The 23137-nt window shown below is 40.1% G+C and overlaps 1 protein-coding gene across 19 annotated transcripts in view; it reads left to right on the top strand.

The window, feature by feature from the left end:
- Nucleotides 1–1227: 1227 nt before the first annotated feature.
- Nucleotides 1228–23137, top strand: part of ptprt (protein tyrosine phosphatase receptor type T) — a 397778-nt gene continuing 375868 nt past the window's right edge. For 10 of the 19 annotated variants that reach the window (XM_034201120.1, XM_034201118.1, XM_034201117.1 and 7 more), the window contains exon 1: nt 1229–1692. In XM_034201120.1, coding sequence (XP_034057011.1) covers nt 1605–1692 — 88 coding nt within the window. In that variant the 5' untranslated portion in view covers nt 1229–1604. Of the gene's footprint in view, nt 1693–23137 lie in introns of all 19 variants that reach the window. The other 9 variants (XM_034201119.1, XM_034201110.1, XM_034201115.1 and 6 more) reach the window with 2 other exon arrangements.

Genomic DNA, 23137 nt, shown 5'->3' with positions numbered 1-23137 from the left:
ACTGTGGATAGAAGCAGCAATTTCGGCAGCATTATAAAATGGAATAGTTTGCATTTATAATGTACAGCAAAACCAAAGCACAAGAGTGGCGCTCAAAAGAGTAAGGACAAGAGAGAACAAGGAAATGTAACGCCTAAACTGACGAAATTAGACATCGTCCTCAAAATCTTGATTAATTCTGTAAAGTGATTGGGTGATTAGTTTGCTGCGCCATTGTCAGGCTGTGGTGGTCTGAGGCCAGGGCAGGCTGTTGTTGATAGCCTACATGTGGAGCTTATGAGTGGTTGTGTGTGTCCGTGCGTGTGAGCGCATCAGCGGGCGCTTATGTTTGGGGCGATGGGGGGGGCCCAAAACAATATTTGCACTGGGGCCAATCACAACCTTGTTACGCTACTGGTGTGTGTCGTGTGTGTTGGAGAGAATAATCTTATTAGAGACATAGACCTTGAAATATAAATCGTATGACAGTAAAATCAGTGGACTGAGAGGGATCTCATGACAACAGAGAGGAAAGACACACGCAGAGAGAGGGAGGCTGTGTGGGAATCCTATCCTTGCGGAGGAGGCCGGCGTTAGGACCCGGGGGATAGCAGACAACTTAAAAAGGCCTTCAGCCTGTCAAGCTCCCGGAAGTCCGGAAAGGCTATACAGGAAATTTGGTGCCTGGACCTTTAAATAAGATTACTACAATTTGTGATTAAGAAAGAGCAGCAAACTGTATGCATGAACATGTGTGGAATTTGCTAAATAAATAATGTAACAATATAATAGGTAATGCTCTGTCCAACAATGCTGCAAATACCGATTACCTCAATAGTTTAGATTTTGGTCTTTTCAAAATGTACTTCTATGGAAAACTCCTATATTGTGAAGCTTTTTTGTAGGCACTTTGTTTTCTGTTAAACATACAAATACAAGAACATGTTTTATTTGTATTTAATACATTCTCTAATTATGAGTTATTTTTTAGTTTTAGTTATTAAGTTGATTTAATTTGGATATTGAATAATCATGTGTCACATTTTAAAACCACGAAACTGTTGATTTTGAGTGCAATAAATACCCTTCAGTTGTCCAGTTTTAGAAGCAGTACATATTTTCCCTGACCATATTCATTCGCGAAATTCATCACACTTTCTGCTGTTATTTCATATTATTCTGAAACTCAAAAGCGGAAGCTCTACTCGTGGTAGCGCACCAGTCTTTACGCGGGTGTCTGGCACCCGGCGTGGTGCGCACTGCATTCCTCTCCAACTCAACGTCAGTCTGTCAGAGACCGTCTGAGCGCGCACACACACACCGTACCCCTGTCACACACTCTCTGGTACACACGCGCGCACTGACGCACACACAGACTCGCTGTCGGACCCGGGAGGAGAGGAGAGGAAAGGAGAGCTCCAACTTCCCTCTTTGCTTCTACTTGTGTCTTTCTGTCTCTTCTGATCCACCAATGCAAGGATTTTATTTCTGTTCTCACTCTTATTCTCCCAGCCGTCCCGAACTAAGGAAACCCGGTTTAAGGACCAGACGGGAGTATGTAAAATAACCTGCACGACTGAGCCAAACAAGAAAAAGAAGAAGAAGAAAAAGAAGAAGAAGAAGAAATGAATAAACGGAGTTATTCTCTCGTTTTGCCTGCAGCTTTCCTCTACTTTGGACTTTTGGGATTTACTGCTGGACAATTCTTTCCAGGTAAATACATTTGTTTGTTTCATTTGTGGATATTTAAATCATATCTTCCAGTTTTGGTGCGCTTGTATGATTTATTTTCGAGTCTGAATCGGTGCATGAATGCCACGGTGTCGCATGTGGGAATGTAAAGTTGGCATGCAAGTTTATTTTGTGCGTTTCTGCTTGAGCCTCATGCAGCTGCGTATTGTTTGTTATTGTGATGGTAAAACATGTCCGTTTTTAGAACCTTTTCTGTCACGGAGGATCTATATCTGTTTGTGCGCGCATACAATGCCATCAATCAGTTGTTTGTGGAAACAAAAATTATTTATGGCGGGTGTCTGATAATAGTGACTGTTTGACTTATGGTGACAGTTTACACCATTATAGGTCAGTCTGGCTCAGAGCTGATGTTTGCGCAGGGGTGACGTTTTGGCACTTCACGAGGTTTTTGCTCCATGAAGCGTCCGGTGCGCGTGGACTGTTTGCTGTTGAGGGTTAATTCGTAACTTGGGTGGTTTTTATGTAGGTTACATTTCGCTGTGAACTTGCTGTGTTTAGAAGCGGTTCGGTGCGTTTTGGCTCCGTGAGCTCAACGCTGCAAACAGTCTGAACAGTCCCTCTTTTTTCTTTTTCCTTGTTCCGATCAAAGTATTATTTTGTCGCGTGCTACAGTGCACATGCACAAGGATCATTGTACCGTACAACTCCTAGAAGTAAGTTCCCCCCTGAATCTATTGGTTTTTAATCCAATTTCTACAACTGATCTGAGATATAATTCACACTCCGCATTTCAAAAAAGCAATTACGCACAATGCTGAATGATATATCCGAGCCGCTCAGTGTTATTTCCCGGAGTTGAAGCTTCACACAGTCCGCAGAAACATCGCTGCTCGGCAGTCAGGAGCCGGCTCTCCTCTGGCACTTGTTACGCGCCGGAGATGTTTGGAGAGTTCGCGGGTTTGGCAGAGTTCTCCCAGGCTTGGATCAAATCAGTGGTTGATATGATTGTGCAGCTGCTCTCATTTCAAGTTTTCTCCAACACATCAATCCCTTAACAAAAACACATTGAGGCGATGATGAAATCGCTTATTTATAAGTTGGAACATATAATGACTGCCACACAAATAGTGTAAAACCTGAATAAAGGCACTTTGTGTGTATTGTAACTTGACGTTTGCATGATCCGATAATTAAAACAGTATGTCGGTGTGTCCTGTGCTATAACTCCGTAAAGCACCAGATCTCCCTCAGTTAAATCAGAGATGTTCCCACTTGCAGCAGTAGGCTGTGTCTGCGCGCTCTCGGCACCTTCTGCTTGGTATTCATGACTTGTAAGGCTGCAAAAAGAGGCTACTTTGAAGGGAAGACTGGCTCCAAACACTGAGTCCTGCCTCTCTGTCTCTCTCTCTGTCTCTCTCCGGCTCCCGGCTGCAGCGCGGCGGAGCAGCCGTCCTTCTATCCGTGCGTAATGGTTCAGCGGAGGAATCCGCTATGCAAAGCGCTTAATTCTGAAATAGCAAGTGTTCATTTTTGCCAAATATGTGCGAGTGGAGATCGAAATCAAGCCTTACAACACATTATTTGTCTGTTTAACAATGCATATTCATTCATATAAACAGAAGTGCAGGAGAGAAAACTCTTTAACTCTTTAAAACCATCATGAATTGAAATAGAGGCAATCTTCTCTGCAGTTTAATACTACATATTACATTGCGTCCTCATTTGTTGAGGATACAATTCATGAGGTTATTGTCAGTTTAAGTAGAAATAACAATTATTGCCACTTTAGAGTGGTATATAAGTCAGTCTTGGAGTTGTGTTGTCATGTGTGCAGCGATGTTTAGACAATCACAGTGTCAATATTTGCACGTTTATTAAATTGGGAATGTTTTCCTGTGTCTGTTTGAGAGAAACCGAGAAAAGATCAGAGGGATGATTCCTTGCTCGCTCCTGCGCCGTTAGGGGGCGATATTGTCCCACCAGATGTGTCCACACACAGACATAGCGGACGGAGTGATTTTTTTTAAATAGTCTTTCTTCTTATTCCAATTCCAGCTGCTCGGTTTTGTTTTTAGAAAATGTATGTGAAGCAGTTAAATGATAATAGAGTGAAAGCCCGTCATGAAGAAGATCCTCTCCCCCTGCCTGTCTGTCAGCCTGACGGACATAGAAGTTGTAATCTCCCTCTCAAACACCCTCTCTGTGTGCTTTACTGCCAAACAGCTCAATTATCAGAGCACGATGTAAAGCTGCATCTGTGTGGCCAGATACCAGCAGAGGCGGATAGTTTCATTACTTTTATAATTAATGTATGTCCCATCTTCCACCAACATGTGTATTTTATTTAACCGTGAAATTGAGTTGGATGAGAATATGACTTGTGTACAGTCATTGGTGTCGTTTACGCTGAACGCTGCAGACATGTCCCCATCACTTCTTGAAATGCCTGATTTGGGCCCTATTACCTTTTTAAAACATATATATTTGTAAGAACATTTCTAAAACATCCTTACACAAAGAAAGTTTACCTTACTAAGCTAACAAAAAGCACCAATATCTTTCATTATACAATGATAACAAATCATGCATGCAATGATCAGTAACTTTATTTATTATTTCTTGACACAGTTTATTTTATGTTTTATAGGAAAACCTGCCTTTTATTCAGCATATTCAGGCAGTAGCCGACCCACAATGAAACACATGAGGCCACACTGCAGTTTAAAAAAGCAGAAATGAAATCTCTAAGCTGACAGAAAAAAGACTTTAGGTTAATACACACAGTTAAACTCACACACACTATTTTATGAACATATTGGTTTAAAAAAAGATCAAATGAAGCAAAGAAAGTGAAAAGCAGATTCAGGCAGTATGCGTCAAGATTCACACTTAAAGCAGAACAGCTTACAGAAAAGAGACAACATCTGATCCCGCTAATAATCCCCAATGTTATGAACTATAACAGCAATCTGATTTTAGGACTGTTTGATGGAAATACGGTTACCTTTTCTTTGTTTTCTGATTCCATTATGTCATCTGTTACTCCCCAAGCCTCACATGAAGAACAGCCTGCCATGCTCTTTGCAATAACAATAAAGGTGTCAATCAAACAAGTGATTGCTTTAACCATAGAAGTGATTATTGTACAAATTATAATTTGGGTCCTTAAGGAAAAGCGTTGACAAAGTATTTGAATTTCCTTGTTGGTTGGGGGACTTGTTTTTTTATTTGAGTGAACATTCCCTTTAAAAAAAGCTCCATTCTTTATATTCAGAAAAGCAAAGGCATGTGTTACCCAAGGCTGTCTTTTTCATCCTGAGAGTGAGTGTGTGTGTGTGTGTGTGTGTGTGTGTGTGTGTGTGTGTGTGTGTGTGTGTGTGTGTGTGTGTGTGTGTGTGTGTGTGTGTGTGTGTGTGTGTGTGTGTTGGGTGCAGCTGTGCTACTGATCGCCTTCGAGCTTCAGCGACCGCTAATTGTTGAACATCCGGTCGCATCTGGAGGTGACGACTAGGGCACTGAGGTGTGTGCTTTCAGGGAAACCAATTTACAATTTATATTCCACTTAATCAGATTTATTTGGCTGTGAGGACAGATGGGAGAAAGAGTACAAAAAGGAAGATAGTGACCATGTTTGACTTTCTCTCCGTCTCTCCTTGACACGTTTGCCCAGTGCGATGACATGTTGGAGAGACAAGGAGGAGTCTTTGGCTTTGATCGAATCAACAGCCTTCAATTCCCCATTATGGAGCCCTTTATGTGATTATGTGGGGTGTGTGTGTGCTTCATATGACACAGAGGGAGAGGGTATATCATACCAGCAGAGGAGAGTGGAAGGTTGGGGAAGTAACGTTGAAGTGAGGAATACACTATTCTTTGCAGAGAAAAGAGGAAAACAGCCAATGAGGAAGGAAAGGAAAACGGGAGTCTGATGTGAGAGAGGAAACACACGGAGGAAAAGTGAGAGGAAACCAGAGTCAGGTGACACAAAAAGGACTTGAGAGCAGAAAAAAGAGGAGAACAGAGGATATGTGCAGGGAGCTGGAAGGGGATAGGGAGAGATCGAGCAAAGGAGATGAGGACAGAATGGAAAGAGCATATGTAAAGCAAAAGTAGCATGAGTAAAGAAAAGAGAAATTGATTTCAGAGAACAGGCAAATAAATGGTCCCATAAGCAAGAAGAAAGGACATAGGAAGAGAGCCAGGAATGGAGGGAATAAGTGCCCAAAAGAAAGGCCTTGAGAAGAAAGAGATGGGACACAAGGATAAAGGAAAGCCTAAAACAAGAAGGAGAAACGCTGAGAGGAGAAAAGATTAAGGAGAAGGAAGGAGTGAAGGCTTGAAGGCGAGAGGAGGTGAAAGGACGAGACTGTGGTAAAGGACAGAGTCCCGTAGCTGTTGCCTCGTTCATCACTCCTGCCAGCCGAGGAGGGAGGAGGAGGAAGTCAGAAAAGCGAAAGGGAGAGCAAAGGACGAGATGTTGGAGGAAATGACAAAGACGACGGATGACGGGAGGTCATGAGGAGAAAAAAATGGACACTAAGTTGATTATGTCTCGCTGTTATCGACTGTCTGAGTGGCTATAATTATTTCCTCTACTCTGTGTGGGTGTGTGTGTGTGTGTGTGTGTGTGTGTGTGTTTGTGTGTGTGTGTGTGTGTGTGTGTGTGTGTGTGTGTGTGTGTGTGTGTGTGTGTGTGTGTGTGTGTGTGTGTGTGTGTGTGTGTGTGTGTGTGTGTGTGTGCGTTCGAGTGAGGGAGAGCTTTATGACAGGATGTCTGTCACCTCATGCCCCGCTCTGTTTAGTATGCTGTCCATCGTCCCTCCCTGTGTGTGTGTCGGCCTAATCCAGGGCACTTATTCTATTGGCCTGACTAACTGACAGCCTAATAGCAGGGCATGCTGAGTGCCGGGGCGTCCTGTGTGTGTGTGTGTGTGTGTGTGTGTGTGTGTGTGTGTGTGTGTGTGTGTGGTGTGTGTGTGTGTGTGTGTGTGTGTGTGTGTGTGTGTGTGTGTGTGTGTGTGTGTGTGTGTGTGTGTGTGTGTGTGTGTGTGTGTGTGTGTGTGTGTGTGTGTGTGTGTGTGTGTGTGTGTGTGTGTGTGTGTGTGTGTGTGTGTGTGTGTGTGTGTGTGTTTGTGTGTGTGTGTCCTGCATTGAATGAATGCTAAAGTGCGTACCAGCGCTGGAAAAAAGAGAGCGGCAACTTTCCGCAGTCAATGATATGCAGTGGCGTTTTTATATGTACAAAAGTGGTGGGGCACAAAAAACTTAGATGTCTATAAGCTTCTGCAGTGAGGTTCATGGCTGGTGAGGCACTGGCACTGACTCTTCAGGTTTACAAATATTATATTTAACCTAAATCAAAATATAATATTATTTTCAAAAGCTTTTTTTGTCTGATGCTTCAATTAATTTTAAACAGACAGTTCAACAAAAGGATACCCAAAAAATGTAATTTTATCATTTAAATATTGAATTGTTCTCTCTTAGTAAGATCCCATTTTCAATAAAATTGCAGTCTTACCTTGACTTGAAGATTAAGTCCATTTGCCTATCCTTCTGGACAAAAATCTCTATTACTTTTTTGTAAAAGTCCTCCTTATGTTCTTGTAATTTTCAAATCATAAATCTAATTGATAGATTTATGATTCGAAAATTATAAAAGTAGGTAGACATGTGGATATTATCCGGCTGAACAAAACGTGCATTTATCTAACAGGTTTGTTTCCCACAGATCTTATTTTGAGCTATTTTCTAAAATCCTATGGAGAAATCTGATTGCTTTTTTGTCGAGGGAAGCCATGCGCAGCTTACTTCCGTGTTTTAGGATGTGTCACTGCAGCTCTCTCGTCTCCTCTTCACACACCACACTTTTCGCGGCACACGTACTTACAGCCAATCAGCTCTGAATTATGTGAGATAACGTATGGTGGGGATGGCAGCTCTATGCCCCTATGGTCATTATTTTTTTGCCACACACATTAAATAGGAAAATATTCTGAGTATGCGCAGTGTAGTTTTTACAGTCACCGTTCACTTAGACAGTGAGAGGGAGGGGCATGATCGGGTTTTGTCCCACATGGCTCTAAACAGCTCAATAGGCACACACTGTAGACACTAATTAGAAGAACACAGACTAAAACAGCAATGTACTGACGAATCCGATGATTAAACATGATCTTAAAATATATTTTATAATTTATTTTTAGCATTTTTTTGTAATCATTATTTGTAATACTTTCTGCTGACAACAAGTAGTTGGCAAGCCACCTTTTTGCGAGCTAGCCAGGATCAAATTAACGGTCTGAACATGCTAGCACCATCTAGCCAAATTGGCCCTCCAAGTTAATTTTGTTGTCTCTTAGCGGGCAAGTTGTCAAAAGGCCCCACCGACCAGAAGTGCTAATCATGTGGTCAAACAGCTTGGAGTTGTTGCGTCTAAATGGTAAGCTTCGATTTGCAAAACCAAGATGGTTTTGGAAACCTGGAATAGATAAGATAGGAAGTGGTGTTAACTAAGTACATGTATTCAAGTACTGTACTTAAGTACACTTTTGAGTTACATTAATATTTCTATGGTATGCTACTTTGTATTTCTGCTCCACTACATGTCAGAGGTAAATATCTTACTTTTACTCAACTACATTCGTAGTTACTTTGCAGATATATGTTAATGATAAACATGATCAAAACTAAAATGCAAGCGTTTCGGCAAAGTTGATGTGGTTCCCCTCTATCGCCTCACGTATCCTGACACCCACATTTGCTTTGCAAGTTGAATGAATTAAACTTGTTTTGGTCAGAGATGTTGTTTTAAATGATGATATGACAGTTCTCTAATTGAAAAGAGTATAATGTGAATGGCCTCTCAACCCAGATAAGTTAATTTAAAATAGATTTCAAAATAATTGCTTGATAAGTTCAGAAGACAAATGGCGTTTGCTTGCCAAAGAGAAAGAAAAAAAACATTACAAAGTTTACAGTTCTAACTCAAACACAACAAACTATATTTATCCCTTTGTACTTTGGACCGATTGGAAGTCTATTTATCTAAAAGCTATGGGTCAGTTATTTCAGTTATTGCCTGAAAGCAACACAGTTATTTCCCTACAGGAGGCAAACAACACACAGTTCTCCAGTGATGGAGTATAATGTCAGAGTAACAATATCTGCTGCGGGAATATGTGACAGTTAAACACAGAATGAGCGACGTTGGGCAGCAGACAGTAACACAGCTTTGAAACGCTAATCAAAAGGCAAGACAAAATGATGTTTAGTGGCCCTGAGGGCAAATCATCTTGGTGCATTAGAGCCACAGCTTACACACAACCCAGTGCAAACACATGTACATCTGTTGGCATTAAAGAAGCATAAGCGTTAATCCATTACAGATCATTTCTCGTTAAATACTCTAAGGATATTTGGTGACGACTTGTGCTATTTATCAAAAAAACAAACCCAGAATACAGACGATAAACTCTAATCAAATAAAAAATACGGCTTTCACTTTTTTAATTAAAGTGTTGGTTCAGATTTCCTTTTTTCAGCAGAGACCAACAAAACAGCAGACTTTGATCCTCTCTATTAAAGACACGTGTTTCCAGCTTTAATGAACAGTACATATCAGCAGCAGAAACTTGACTATCTGCTTGGCACAGCCTTAATAATAAATATGCCTGGTGGACACAGTCTGATGCCTTCATTATAACAGGTTAAACCATTCATTACAGTTCATTTGTTCATTACATAAATGAGACAGGGAGAATGTTAAAGCAGCCCATACATTATACAGCAGTCACACTGCATCAGGCACAATGGCATCCCAGAAAGACTTCAGCAGTGGAATGCTAGCAGGCATACATGAAGTGGAAAATGTTTCTGTTTTTATCCTGTGCTAACTTCAGCCTCGAGGCGGGAGGGTGCAGATGTTCATCTCACATGTTTTAATGCACTAACATCATATGGAATAAACATGAACACATTTGGATCACTTTCTCTCAGAAGTTGCACGAGAGGGGTTTTGATGGTTGAAAAGGGCTAGATATGTTCTATCAAAAAGGTTGAATTGAAATGTTGGTAATTGTAATATAATTTAATCAGGAGGTTTGAGTATTTGAGGTCTGTCTTAAAATCTGTCAAAATGTAGTTGTCACAGAAGAACTGCTTGTAAGTTATTTTCCAAAAACCCTAGAGGTTCTTCCTCGAATCTTCCTTTTTCAACATAAAAGCATGTATACATGCACAGAGGAAGCACAACATCACAAATATGAACCTGAGCATTTGCATGAAGGGACCCTTTAACAAATATCCGTGTTGAACCATGCCTTCCAAGACCACACTTTTCTGATCCGACACTTTAGTATTGAAAACTATTTTTTTTCTCATTGCTGCTTATTTCTCTATGGTTGAAGTTTAATTTGGGGACCAAAACAACTTGGTTAGGGTTAATGATCTTGCATTGTGCTCAATACTGCTTTACGAGAGTAACCACACCTTCATTTCCATGGTTATAATAATGTTTGTTGACCCATTCATTGCCCCTGTCCTCCTATCTTTGTTGATTTTGGCCCTATAACAAAATCAAACTACTTCTTCAGGAACTATTCATATGTATAGAACTGCTGAAGGGCTCTTTCAATTATAGAGCTAAAACTTGTGTCCTTTTTGGTCATTTGTTAAACGAATAAAGCACTTATCTTCTTGGTAGGACTTTTTCTCACTGCCCCCTGAGAATGGAGAGGACGGGTCATATTTTAAGAACTTAGACACAATTGTGGGGAAAAAGTTAGCTTTAAATTAGACGAATGCATGTGAATAGAAGCTTGAAGGTTCAGAGTCGGAGCCAATAGGGAGTTTTAAGGTGGGCTGCTGATGTGGAGTCAATAATCCTTCCCGGAGTCCTTTTTAAGAACTCCAATTTGAGTAATTTGGCAAGGTGCTGAATAAGAGGGCACATGCTCAGTCAACCTTCTCTGGTTGGATAAAGGTTAAATAACATTCTCAAATTGCAATGCAAACTCTGAGACCAATCTAGTGGTGATTGAGCTGATTAGCATGTCGGAGGTGTAAAACATACACGGCATGGCACATCAAAAACTTCCCTTCCTCTAATTAAAATAACTGCTGATTAATGCAAGAGGTCTTAACGAAGCTTTACAAGGTTTGGAAGTAATTAATCCATATTTAATAGAAGATGTTAGGCGAGTGAGACTGAGAGGCTGCTTAGTCGGCTGAATCAACAAGCTTGGGAGGAGAGAAAGGGGGAGGAAGATGAGAGGTTGGGGTGGGGGTGATTGAGAGGATGGATGGATGGTAGATGGAGAAATACAGAAGGAAATGAGACAAATACGTGTGGGTAGATAGAGGAAGGCAATACACAGATTTATGGAGTTAAGCTGAAAGAGAAGGGAATGAGAAGATATTAGATGATATCTGAGCATCATTCACTTTATTCTCACTGTGGCTACATTTGATTTATGTAAGACTGTGTGGGAAGTCTTACCCAGGAGAATCACAGATGTAGGCACTCTCGACTAGTCTAAAGCTCAACCATTTCAAATGAATCTCTAACAGAATAGATGGGCCATTGTAATCCATTTAAGGGTAATTGGAGTTTATTACAATTCAGATCTTTGTCTATTTCAGTATTCTTAACTGCACAGTGGAAATGAAAGGACATTAACATTAAAAGTCCTATAGAGCAATAAAGACAATAAGTTAGATTAGAAAACGTAGTGCATTGAGTGAGCCCCCGGCTTTCCTTCAAGCCTCTATAGAGTGGCAGAGAAATTAGTCCTACAACCAGGAAATGAGTTAGCATTTGACCACTTCCAGTTCCCTCGGTTTGAAGCCAATGGTTTTTTGAATGTGTTTTTGGTAAGATGCCTGAAAAGAGGTCTGTGGGCCAGAGAAACTGAAGAGATTTTTAAGTTTTGTTTCACCACATACAATACGCCAGTAAATGCCCCACTTGTGAATATCCAAAGCTTCTATGTGTCATAAGAACTGCAGTTGCTTACGAGTGACTAAATGAACTCCAGAATGTCATCACGCCGGACATTAGCGCAGCTTTAGCTTAGCGGTGGTGACATGCTAGTTTTAGCTTTTTATCAAATCAAATCAAATCAAGTTTTATTTGTATAGCACATTTATAAACGATTTTTGGTCGAGCCAAAGTGCTGTACATAAAATAAAAATAGCCTACAGTAGAGACACTTTACAGCAAATACAACAGCACAGATTGTTCAGAATATCAGTATGAGAAAAACGACATGTGTGTAAATCAAAGAGATAATACATTTTACAGCATATAGACCGAATGTTAGGAAATGCATGTGTCTGTAATAAGAAGATGAATCCACGAGGATGTCAGCTACAATCCTGTGGAAGCCATCAGGGAAGCAGCATGACGAGACCCAGGCAGGACCGCAGAGACAGGTTCAGCCACGACCCGAAGTCCACGACTTAATCCAGAACTCAGGATAGAGGATCCAAGACACAGGACTACAGCAAGAGGATCAGCCTCGACTCTGGTTCCCGGCGTAGATATAGATACAAAACAAGAAAACAGATTTGGCTGGGTTAATCGGAACAAGAGAATACACAGACACAGACAGAGAGGGAAAAGGTCATTGGATAAAAGTTATTCTTGATAACCCTCGAGAAAGATCTCATGAACTTCCCCACTCAATCTATCAAGACCCGAGCAGTTCTATTAAATATAGGATAAGAAACAGAGATAGATTTTTACTTCTGGTGTCATCAATCATAAAAGTGGTGTTGCCATGAGTTGACAATTGCAGAGCACTACAGAAAGAGAGACAGAAGAAAAGCAATTAAAAGGGAATATAAAGTTGGGAGGGAAGGAATTAATTATGAAAGTAAGGTTTGGAGGGAACCAAGATGAAGACATAGAAGACGAAGAGCAAACATCATAATATTTGCCTGGCAGTAGAATCTCGCCTCTCAGTTTTTTTACTCTCATACACACAGAGAGAAAAATATATGTGGAAGCCTACACACACACACACACACACACACACACACACACACACACACACACACACACACACACACACACACACACACACACACACACACACACACACACACACACACACACACACGAGGAAAACACGCGAGGAAAACACGCGAGGAAAACACGCGAGGAAACCCACATCTTCCCTTGATGGAGTCAAATCTCCTTCTAGTTGCTTATTGACTTGACTCTCATCTGTATACACACACACGCACACACACACACACACACACACACACACACACACACACACACACACACACACACACACACACACACAGAAATGCACTCACTTGACAAAAACACTGCCAAGTGTACACAACGTAATCTCGCTTCTGATTGCCTTTTCTTTAAAGTTCGCTCTTTTTAAAATCTCTCTTTATCCCTTGTTGACGTGTGTGATTTTTTAAAACACTTTATCCATCAGGCGGCCTTCTGATCGCTAATTCTGATTATTCTCTCTTAACATCCACCCACCTATTCATGCCACCATTTCACTCTCTTCAACAAGTTCCCCTCTCCATCTGCCCGTCAATCCAAACACATGTAATTTCATTATTTCATCAATCTGTCAGTCACTCAAAATGACTGTTTAGCAGTGCATGAACTGGACAACACTTATTGTGTATGTGCTCATGTGCCTTTAGTGTGAGTGTACAGTATGTGTGAAAGCGGTGATTGAATACTGATTAACAGATAATTGCCAGCAACAGGAAACGCTTCCTGCTAAGTGTCAGCAGTGGTAGAAAAATGATTCAGATCCTTTACTTTAGTAAAGGTATTATTACCACACTGTAACGATACTGTACTGCCTTGAGAATGTTACTTAAGTGTAAGTATTTAAGTACAATTAGGAATTTATAAAGTATTCGGAGTAAAACAATTTGAGAAAAAAGGAAAGAAATATTTCAATATTTTGAATATTTTAAAGTAAAGAAGAAGCGGCACATTTGAAATATTTTTCAACACATTAATTGAAGCCAAATAATGTTCTGTAAACTCACAATTTTTTTAAATACTTAAATGTAATATTGAATGATTTAATCTATACACAATAACCATATTTTAAAAGTGTTTCCAAGTATTGTGTGTCCATATCTGAATAAAGTAACTGGTAAATACATCTGCAAACTAAATATACTGGAGAGAAAAGGACAGAATTTTCTTTCAAAATGTAGTAGAGTAGAAGTATAAAGTAGTATAAAATGAAAATACTAAGTACAAGTACGTGAAATGTGTTCTTAAGTACAGTACTTGAGTGAATGCAGGGGCGGATCTATGGGGCGGCAAGGGGGGGTAGCTGCCCCCCCACTGTAGAGCCTTGCCCCCCCAGCTGCCCCCTAATTTTTGTTTCCCTAAAACTGTACTAAAACAAACCTGCACTATTTCCACAAGCTTCTCAAGCAACGAAACAAGCATTACATTAGTTAAAAGTGAATCATTTTAAATATCATTTTAGGCCCGTTAAAAACGCAGCTACGGCCCTACATTAAACTGCGGAGCGGCGTTCACACAGACCGCGGCTCACAGAGCTGCAGAGAGGGAGCGAGGGCGCTGGGACAGCTTCCCCTGGGAGCATTTCCCTTTCCACTAGTTTTGTTTTTACTAAGGACGAGAGCTTGAAACTAAATATTAATAAAACGCTGCCGTTTGAATCGATAGCGTTTAACAGATGGGTGCTGTTTGGGGCGTTACGTTACAAAATACTACGCAGACAGCGTTAGCTGGGAGATCGATCACTTTGCTAAACTATGCGGTAGCCTACTATTAAATCCACGTAAACTACACATCACAGCAATGAGGCCAGATCAATGAAACCAGGATACATCCTTTACCGTAAAAACTGGATCCAAACACAGCTGCCTGTGTGCATTTGATAAATACTTTCTGATGAGATGCTACTTATTAGCTACATGGCCCTAACGTGTAAAGTTATACAAGCATTTGTACCCGTGCTTTTCACAAGTAGACTCTTGCAGGCCAGATTATAGGAGTGATTCAACAACAACAAAAATACATATCTGAGAAGAGATCAGGACGAACAGAAAGAGGAAAAGGAAAAGAGAGTTCACTGAAGAGACCAGGAGGGTCAGAGCAGGAGGAAGAGGAGGAGATGAAGACATTAGTGAAGAAGAAGAAATATATGTGAGGAATAAAGATGAAGTATCAGAAAGAGGGCCAGAGGCAGGGATCAGGAGGCAGATGAAACTCCAGCTGGACCACATGGTATGTTCTTATTCTCCTTACATATTCCATTACAGCAGCACAATCTAGCAGCTCTTAGTATTGACAATTATTGATTGAAATGTGTTGCTGCACAGGTCACCTTTAGCTCTCTGAAGAGATGGGTCATGTCATTTGTGTACTTAATTATAACTAAATACTTACAGTATGCAGAATTAGAGTATTCTCTGAATCGGGTGCCTTTTGGATCTTTATATCTTTGAAAAATGAAACCAATATGTTTGGTCATAACATCTGGTAGTGGACTACTTACATTTTCCCACCTCAGGCACAACATATAAATAATTAGTAGGAATTTACTTGAAAAAATTTAACAGGGTAGAAGTTTTTGACAAAAAGTAGCCATGATACCTTGTTTAGCTAAAATATGGCACCACATGGAAATCATTATTTTGTAATAAACAATTATTTACTATTATTAATTCATACAACATAGTTGAAATGTTGAGCATGTCAATCTTAATCTGAAAATACAAAAACTGAAATATAGGTAAGAGAAGAAACTGACATTTTTGTGATGTAATTCCCTCAATGCAGATCACACATGGACTGATCCATTATTTTAATAGGAGGGTAAATGGTATGGCGTGACGGGGTTGAAACAAACTGAGGGACAATATTGCAATTTCATAGATAATTCAAGTCTTTTTTCAGAATTGATTTTTGATCAGTTAAAGTTGACAAGCATATGATTATATTAGCAGCAACATTTTGGAATAATTGGCCATTTTGATTTGTTTAATATTAAATTAATATGTAATAATGCTTAGTGAGCACATGCAAATATGTCTGTCTAATACCAAGACAACACATTTTTTGTAATGCAAAACAACCTGTTCCATTAATTAATTGCTTTAAAATACATTTTGTAGTTTCCTTTCATTTAAAATGGTTGAGGTAAGCTTGGGGGACTCAAAGGGCACCCGATTGTTTGTCTGAACACCTTGTTTCTCTTGTGCATTAAGAACACTTGTGTTAGGGCATGAATTAACAATAAATAGGTTATATACAGTGTAAAATACCACGTACTGTCCGCCCTCCCATGCCACCCTGGCATGACCTCTTCCCCCCTTTGCCACCCCATGTAAAATGTTCTAGAACCGCCACTGAGTGAATGTACTTACTGTAGTTACTTTCCACCACTGAGTGACAGACAGGCGGACGGACAGATAGACAGAAAACATTTCCAGGCTGGGGAGCATGGCAGCGGCTGCTTCAACTGTCACTCACAGGAAGAGGAGAGATAGGAGGGGTGATGGAAGGAGATAAATAAGTGGGGGAGATTGAGAGGAAAAGAGGGAGGGAGTGGTGAAGCAGGATGAGGTGTTTGGGGGGGGGGGGGGGAGAGCAAGGGAGTGAGAGGGATTGGCCGTAGAGAATAAAGGTCAGATATGACAAATGATGGGAGAATGAGTGGGTGAAGGTGAGGAGGAGGAATAAAGATTGTTGATTGTTGAGGAGGAGAAGTTTAAGAGGGGGGGGGGGGGGGGGGCGCTGGGGGCTGGAGACAGAGAGAGAACAAGCCTTTTTCATTTCAGCCCTTGCGATTTTACATGTCATCCTCATGTTGAATAAGTGCCTGAGTGACCTTTTCTATTAGAATACCGATTTGGGTTTCTGTAACATCGCAGCATTTCTGTCACATGACCTCAAGAATAGAAAGAGATTGACTGCAAGTCTTCCTCTGTTGTAAATGTGTAATCAGCAGTAATTGTGTTAACTTATCAGCCTGTCCTCCTACAAAAAACTACCACATAGGTCGATCGTTCAGCAGCTTATTACGACTCATAGTCACGTTCTAAAGTGTAGCCCCTCTAGTGGTTGTGTAAGAAACAATATGCTCCCGTTCATTGCAAACGCTCCGGAGGGTCGTTTATTCACAAATAACCCTCTCTGGAAAATCCTAAATTGTGGAATAGTTTGGCCATTAAAATGCTTTTTGATTAGATTTCTAGCGAGAAGTGTATATTGTACTTTTAGAATCCAGGTCCAGTGGATGTGTAGGATCTACAGTTTGATAGATATTACGAAGATGATTTGAGGTCTCGCGAGGAGAACGTGTTTATACTACGTCTTTCCGTAGCGTCCATGTAAAGTTGGCGTCAACCCTCACGGGGTGAAAACAGTATTTCCGGTCTCGAAGTTTTCATAATAAAACCGGAAGTATTCCCCTCACTGTCAAATGATTACACACATAATATCAAACATAATATTACTATTAACTTTATTGTGAAATTAAAACAGAACGGTAAAGAAAAATACGGTTTCAGTCTCTCGATTTGAAGCTTATGCATTGTACCATGAACCTGTATAGACCTGTAACAGTCAACTGCATGAGGAGTTGGAAAGGTAGTTTCTGAAGATGTTACAAATACACAGCATACAATGCCATAATAACTATTATTAGTGTAAGACACTTATGTGTATAACATCTGAAAATGTGTAGTTGTATTCATGTTTTCACATAATTGTACAGGATATTGCTATATTATTTCACATATTGTAGTTCTACACATTAATATCTGATTTGTAAAACATCACAGACAGAAAGGTATATCCGTCATTTAATGGCAAGCTATTGAAATTCTGATTCCATAGATGTGTCTGCCATCACCCAAAACCCCTGACTATTCTCTCAACTCAGTATTTACATTCTTTAATTCAAAGAAAATCAGTAATATCTTTCAAAACTACAAGTCCTTTTCTATCAGCTGTGCACCGTTATGGTGTAAATATAGCCTAATTGGATCAAATATAAAAGTCAGCCGAAATAGTATTGATGCTGCAAGGAGACGTATTGTGTGAAGAGAAATTGAAAAGATGTTGTTTAATTGCTGATATATTTATGATCCACGTCAAGTATTCAGTTTCGGTGGCAGTTCTTCCAGTTTGTCAAAAGGTCTTCTTATCAGGGCTCTATAAATAGAGAACTACGGCAGATGTGTAATATTTAATGCAGCCGAACCGTGTATTACAATGCTGTTATGTGATGACTTCCAAAGAGAAAAGCAAGAACACTCGGAATAAAGTATTATTTTATTTATTTTAAATGTTTTTGGATTTCACATCGCATAAACACTATATCCCAACGTGCATTGCGGCTAAAACATCCAATCACCGAGCTTCAACCACAGCTGAGGATTATGGGTAGTTCGATGTTTTAGCCTATTAAAACCTCTGAAAAAATAAATGTGTCTCTCAGAATGGAAAGAGAAAAACCTATGGGAAAAACACAAAAGCAGTGTACACAATTCAAAACAATTAATGTTGTGTAATTAACAAGGATAAACTGATGTGTTTTAGTGGATGAATACTGCAGATATAGCTGGATATAAACTGGACGTGGATTCTAAAAGTACAATATACACTTCTAGCTAGAAATCTAATCAAAAAGCATTTTAATGGCCAAACTATTCTACAATTTAGGATTTTCCAGAGAGGGTTATTTGTGAATATACGACCCTCCGTAGCGTTGGCAATCAACGGGAGCTCGAGAGGTCTAAAACTTTAAAACGTGATTATAGGACGTAATAATCGCTTGAACAATCGACCTATTTGGTCGTATGAGTTGGAGGACTTGTTGTAACTTATGCAAATAAAAAGGAAAAACAGACACATACACAAAACAAAAACAAGTAAAGAAAGAGAAAGAGACATTTCTAACTTTTTTATTCACATGCAGCATTTCAAAAAATACAACAATATATGATTCTGTTGTGTTACACTTAATATATCACATATATCTAAGAAGTGAGCAAATTGATGGGAATTTGTTTTTATGGGATCCATAGATGTTCCTTAATTATGGCCTAGGCTTTCTTTTTATTATAGATGTTATGGTCCATCATCTATGCAGGGAATTCTTCCTCGATGTTTTTTTTTTCATTCCCTTCTGCTATCTGACACCTCTCCCAATCAAAGTCTTGTTTGAACAGAGCCAGTATATTAAGTTGAATAGAGCTTTGTGTTAGAATGCCTGAAAGCCATTACTTTTGCAGCTATATTAACCAGCAATGCATGTCTGAATAAAGGCATGGAAAGCAGCTGAGAGATCCGCAGACAGAGCGATGAACTATATTCAATCTGTGTCTCTGTCCTTTGTTCTCTGTAAAGCATTTCACGAGGAGCCTGTTTGCTGCTAAACACGCTATAAATAATAATATCAACTTTGACAAAACGGAACGCTAAAGAGCAAAAGGCCTTTTTGTGTAAATAACACCAAGCCTGTCAGGCATATTTTTAGATGAAAGCTGTGCAGCAGTGAAGTCTTTCCACCGGAAGGGAGCACAGACATAGGTACTATACATTCACAGTGGGACTACTTTCTGCTCAAATACAGTTTAATGTATTACTGAAAAATCTGATGTTGTTCCTGCACATTCAATAGGAAAAAGGGACACAAAGGACAGTTGTATACGTTCTGCAAGCTGTGTCTTTTAATGTAGGCAATAGAGATGGTTGTAAAGGATCTTTGCACAAAAACAGTAATTATTTCATTGACATTACATTTGAGGGAGGGTGGGGAATGAATAGGAAATAGTCAGCCTCTGTGTTTCTTATAGCTCACTGAAGTAGTTGGAATATACATTTTTTTAGGGAAATCCCTTAATGCAATTCAGAAATAGTTATATTAACACAAAAACCAATGTGTATTCATACCCTTTACAGCTTAAAAAGGACTTACCATGTGTAGAATAGAAGCACAAGTGTTACATAGTGATGTCACTATGTTACAGAAGTAAACAAAGAAGTCCAATGGATTGTAGTCTTTAACCATTTACATGCACAAAAACCTACAAACAGTAACACACTACAGGAAATGAAAAAGCCCAAAAAGCAGAATAGGGCCCCTTTTAGAATCAATTGTCAAGCCGGTGACAAAAGTGTCAATTTGCTATACAAAATCCTTTTTTCACCCCTCTCGACACCTTTGAGAGAGAATTGGCTGCAGTGTCGCAGAGAACTGCAGAACAGATGCTGGATGAGACTTTGTTGATGGCTCCCCCTGAGTTTCTGAATCATGTCTTTTTATGAACATACTTTAAGTCCTCCACTGTTGTATCCGGTGGGATAATGGTCCATTAAAACACTCTAAACATGCAAGGACCCACATGAAACAGCTGCACCAACAATTTCAGCTGCATAAGTGCAGTTTGAAATGGTCTTATCACTATGAAGACCAGATTCGGGTCCCAATTAACTGCAGTCAGCCGTCAACAGATTGGTGCTTGGGATTGTAAATGTACACCCTCACCTTCCACTAACTGTACACTGTAATCCTGGCCTATTTCACTCAGATCAGGTATTACATCTGGCACAAGAAGGGAGGAGTTTAGGTTAGGTCAGCAAAGTTTCGAAACACATTGTACATTATTTGATAAGGGGCAGTTGACCAATCACAACAGAGCCGGCCAGCTAACCAATCAGAGCAGACTGGGCTCAGACACAGGGGCCGTATCTCAATGTCGAGTAAACCTGCTGCAGAGCCACTATTTCAAGTATATACGTTATCGAGTGGCACTGAATGCTGGGCATTTAACATGCATTCAAACAGTCCTTCGGCGCCACTCGATGACGTAGTATACTTGAAATAGTGGCTCTGCAGCAGGTTTACTCGACATTGAGAAACGGCCAGGGACTCATACGGAGGCAGTATGAAAAAAGGCACTTTTTTAACATTAAATCATATACACAGCTATCATACCCTCTTCTCTCTGTTGATAGACCAGCCTTCCACTTCAGCCATGCTTTTTCACCAGATTTACCCTTACTTTTTTTTACATTTGTATGCACATAGTAATTGGACTTAAAAAGCAGGAGGATGGAAACACTGCTGAGTTAATCCGCTCTCCACTCTTGTCCACTTTTGATAAGCACTCGTGTGTAACTCTCAACAATTATATAAAGTCTGTGAAGAAAGTTGTGAGAGACTTCCATAACGTGCTGTTTCACTTCTGCAGAGCAACAGAGGCTACATCAGTCTGAGAGCCATAGTCTTATTCTGTCAGCCTGTCAGTCTGCAGCCCAGAATAGCATGACTGACAAAAGAGCAACAAAACCTAAAGAATCACAACACCAGCAGCAGCAGCAGCCAAGTGTGTCGGCTGAGTCTGTATTTCACCTCACATATTAACCACGCCATTCTAAATGTCCTCTGCCATTCTAAAGATTAAACAGGAAGGAGATAACAAGAGAAAGACGACAGGAGGCTGATTAGACAGACAGCTTTATGGATATATGGAGAGGGATGAGCAATGAAAGAGGGGGTGACACCCCAAGATGTAAAATGAGAAAGATTAAAGGAGAGAATGAGAAAAAGTGACTGGGAGGAAGAAAAGACGAAATAAGTAAACGGAGCAGGAGATGAAGGATATTCCCAGGGAAATAGAGGGAGAGAATTATGAATACTTTATTTATCCTGGGGGAAACTGTGTGTTTAGTGACAGTTGCTCCATCTAAGAATTAAAAAAAGATTTACAAGAATTAATTTATAAAAACATCAGTAGTTCAAGTAAAATGTCAAATTACACAGATATAAAAATTGAATGAAAAAATTAGTATCCATATTTTTAGGGGGCGACCAAAATACTTGGATGTCGGGATGTATGACTGCAGGACTAGGTACTGGATGTGTGTGTCCTTTGTGAAATTAGAAGCCAAGTCTAAAAACAAATATCCTCCCTAACGTAAAAGTTGAGGGAAATTAACATATTCTTAAGAGGCCCTATTCTGCTTTTTGGGGATTTTCCCTTTCCTGTAGTGTTCTATAGGTTTGTGTGCATGTAAATGGTCTGCAAAGGCTAAAATCCCTGTGTTCCCTCCAGAGGGAGTTTCTCTCCCACACACTCCCCCCCCCCCTGCCTGAAACGTCTCCATTGGACTCCTTTGTTTACTTCCAGAACATGGTGACATCACTACGTAACACTTGTGCTTCTATTGGCTAACTCTCCAACACATTGTACGTGATAGGCTAAGGGGCAGGACATCTTAAAGCAGTTGACCAATCACAACAGAGCCGGCCAGCTAACCAATCAGAGCAGAATGGTTTCATATGCCAAACCATGATCTTTTAATAAACCTATCCAAATGGTTTTGTGTCTTCAAAAAGTGTCTTTCATCACAGGTTTACACTGTGATGATTATCTGGTAGAAATACCTCAACATGCAATTATATGACAGGGGCTCAGTAGTGTGCAGTAAGTGCTCTGTCATGTTTTGTGTTACTCTAATGAAGGAGAGTGAGCAACTGTATGGAAAACTGCAGAAGTAGATAACTGAAAAAAAGAACAAAAGGGAGAGCAGTAAATATAAGATGGAGATAGAGAGGAAGTGTGCTCAGAGGTGAATGTTAGGTATTACAGAGTATTAGTGAAATTGTAAGCCTCGACAGTAATGAACTACACGCTTACAATAGACCACCGGCTTTGGCACTGAGCCTCTGGGTGTGTGTGTGTGTGTTTGTGTGTGTGTGTGTGTGTGACAAGAGGAGGAGACAGCTCTGAGAAGGTAACAAGGCCCTTGTCTTATCCCTCTTGAGGTCCTATTAACCTTTGCTCAACACTAACACACACTCTTTTTTGACTGTCGCACACAGACACACACCCTCGTGTTCTCTCTCCGTCTCACACACACACACACACACACACACACACACACACACACACACACACACACACACACACACACACACACACACACACATACACACACACACACACACACACTATGCACTCACTAAGGAGATTTAAGAGCTGCTTAATTGGTTGGCTGAGGCTAATTTTATGTTCAAAGTGAATGCCACCGTCATGCATGGCTCCCTGTGGAGGGGTTAGAGTGAGGCTGGTTTAAAGTGTGTGTGTGTGTGTGTGTGTGTGTGTGTGTGTGTGTTTGTTTAATTTAAATGCAGCTCTTTTTTAGCTATACCCTATTAATGTATGCTATGCCAAACCTTTTGTATCAGTTACTGTTCAATTCCAATTCAACAAGCTGCATTTTCAGAAAAGTCATCATTAATTCTAATGATATAATGATTTTCTGGGTATTATTAAACCACATATCTTACATTTCCAAAAAGTCGGAATTATTTTCACTACATTTACTGTAAGCAAACAAGCAACAATCTGCATTGAGCAGGAGTGGCTGGTAGTTTGCCGTAGCTAAAGTAAAGCGCCTTACATTGAGAAT

The sequence above is a fragment of the Gymnodraco acuticeps genome, unplaced genomic scaffold, assembly GCF_902827175.1.
Source record: "Gymnodraco acuticeps unplaced genomic scaffold, fGymAcu1.1, whole genome shotgun sequence".
NCBI lineage: Eukaryota > Metazoa > Chordata > Actinopteri > Perciformes > Bathydraconidae > Gymnodraco > Gymnodraco acuticeps.
Note: the sequence above shows the minus strand (reverse complement) of the source record. Positions and strands in the feature narration are given on the sequence as shown.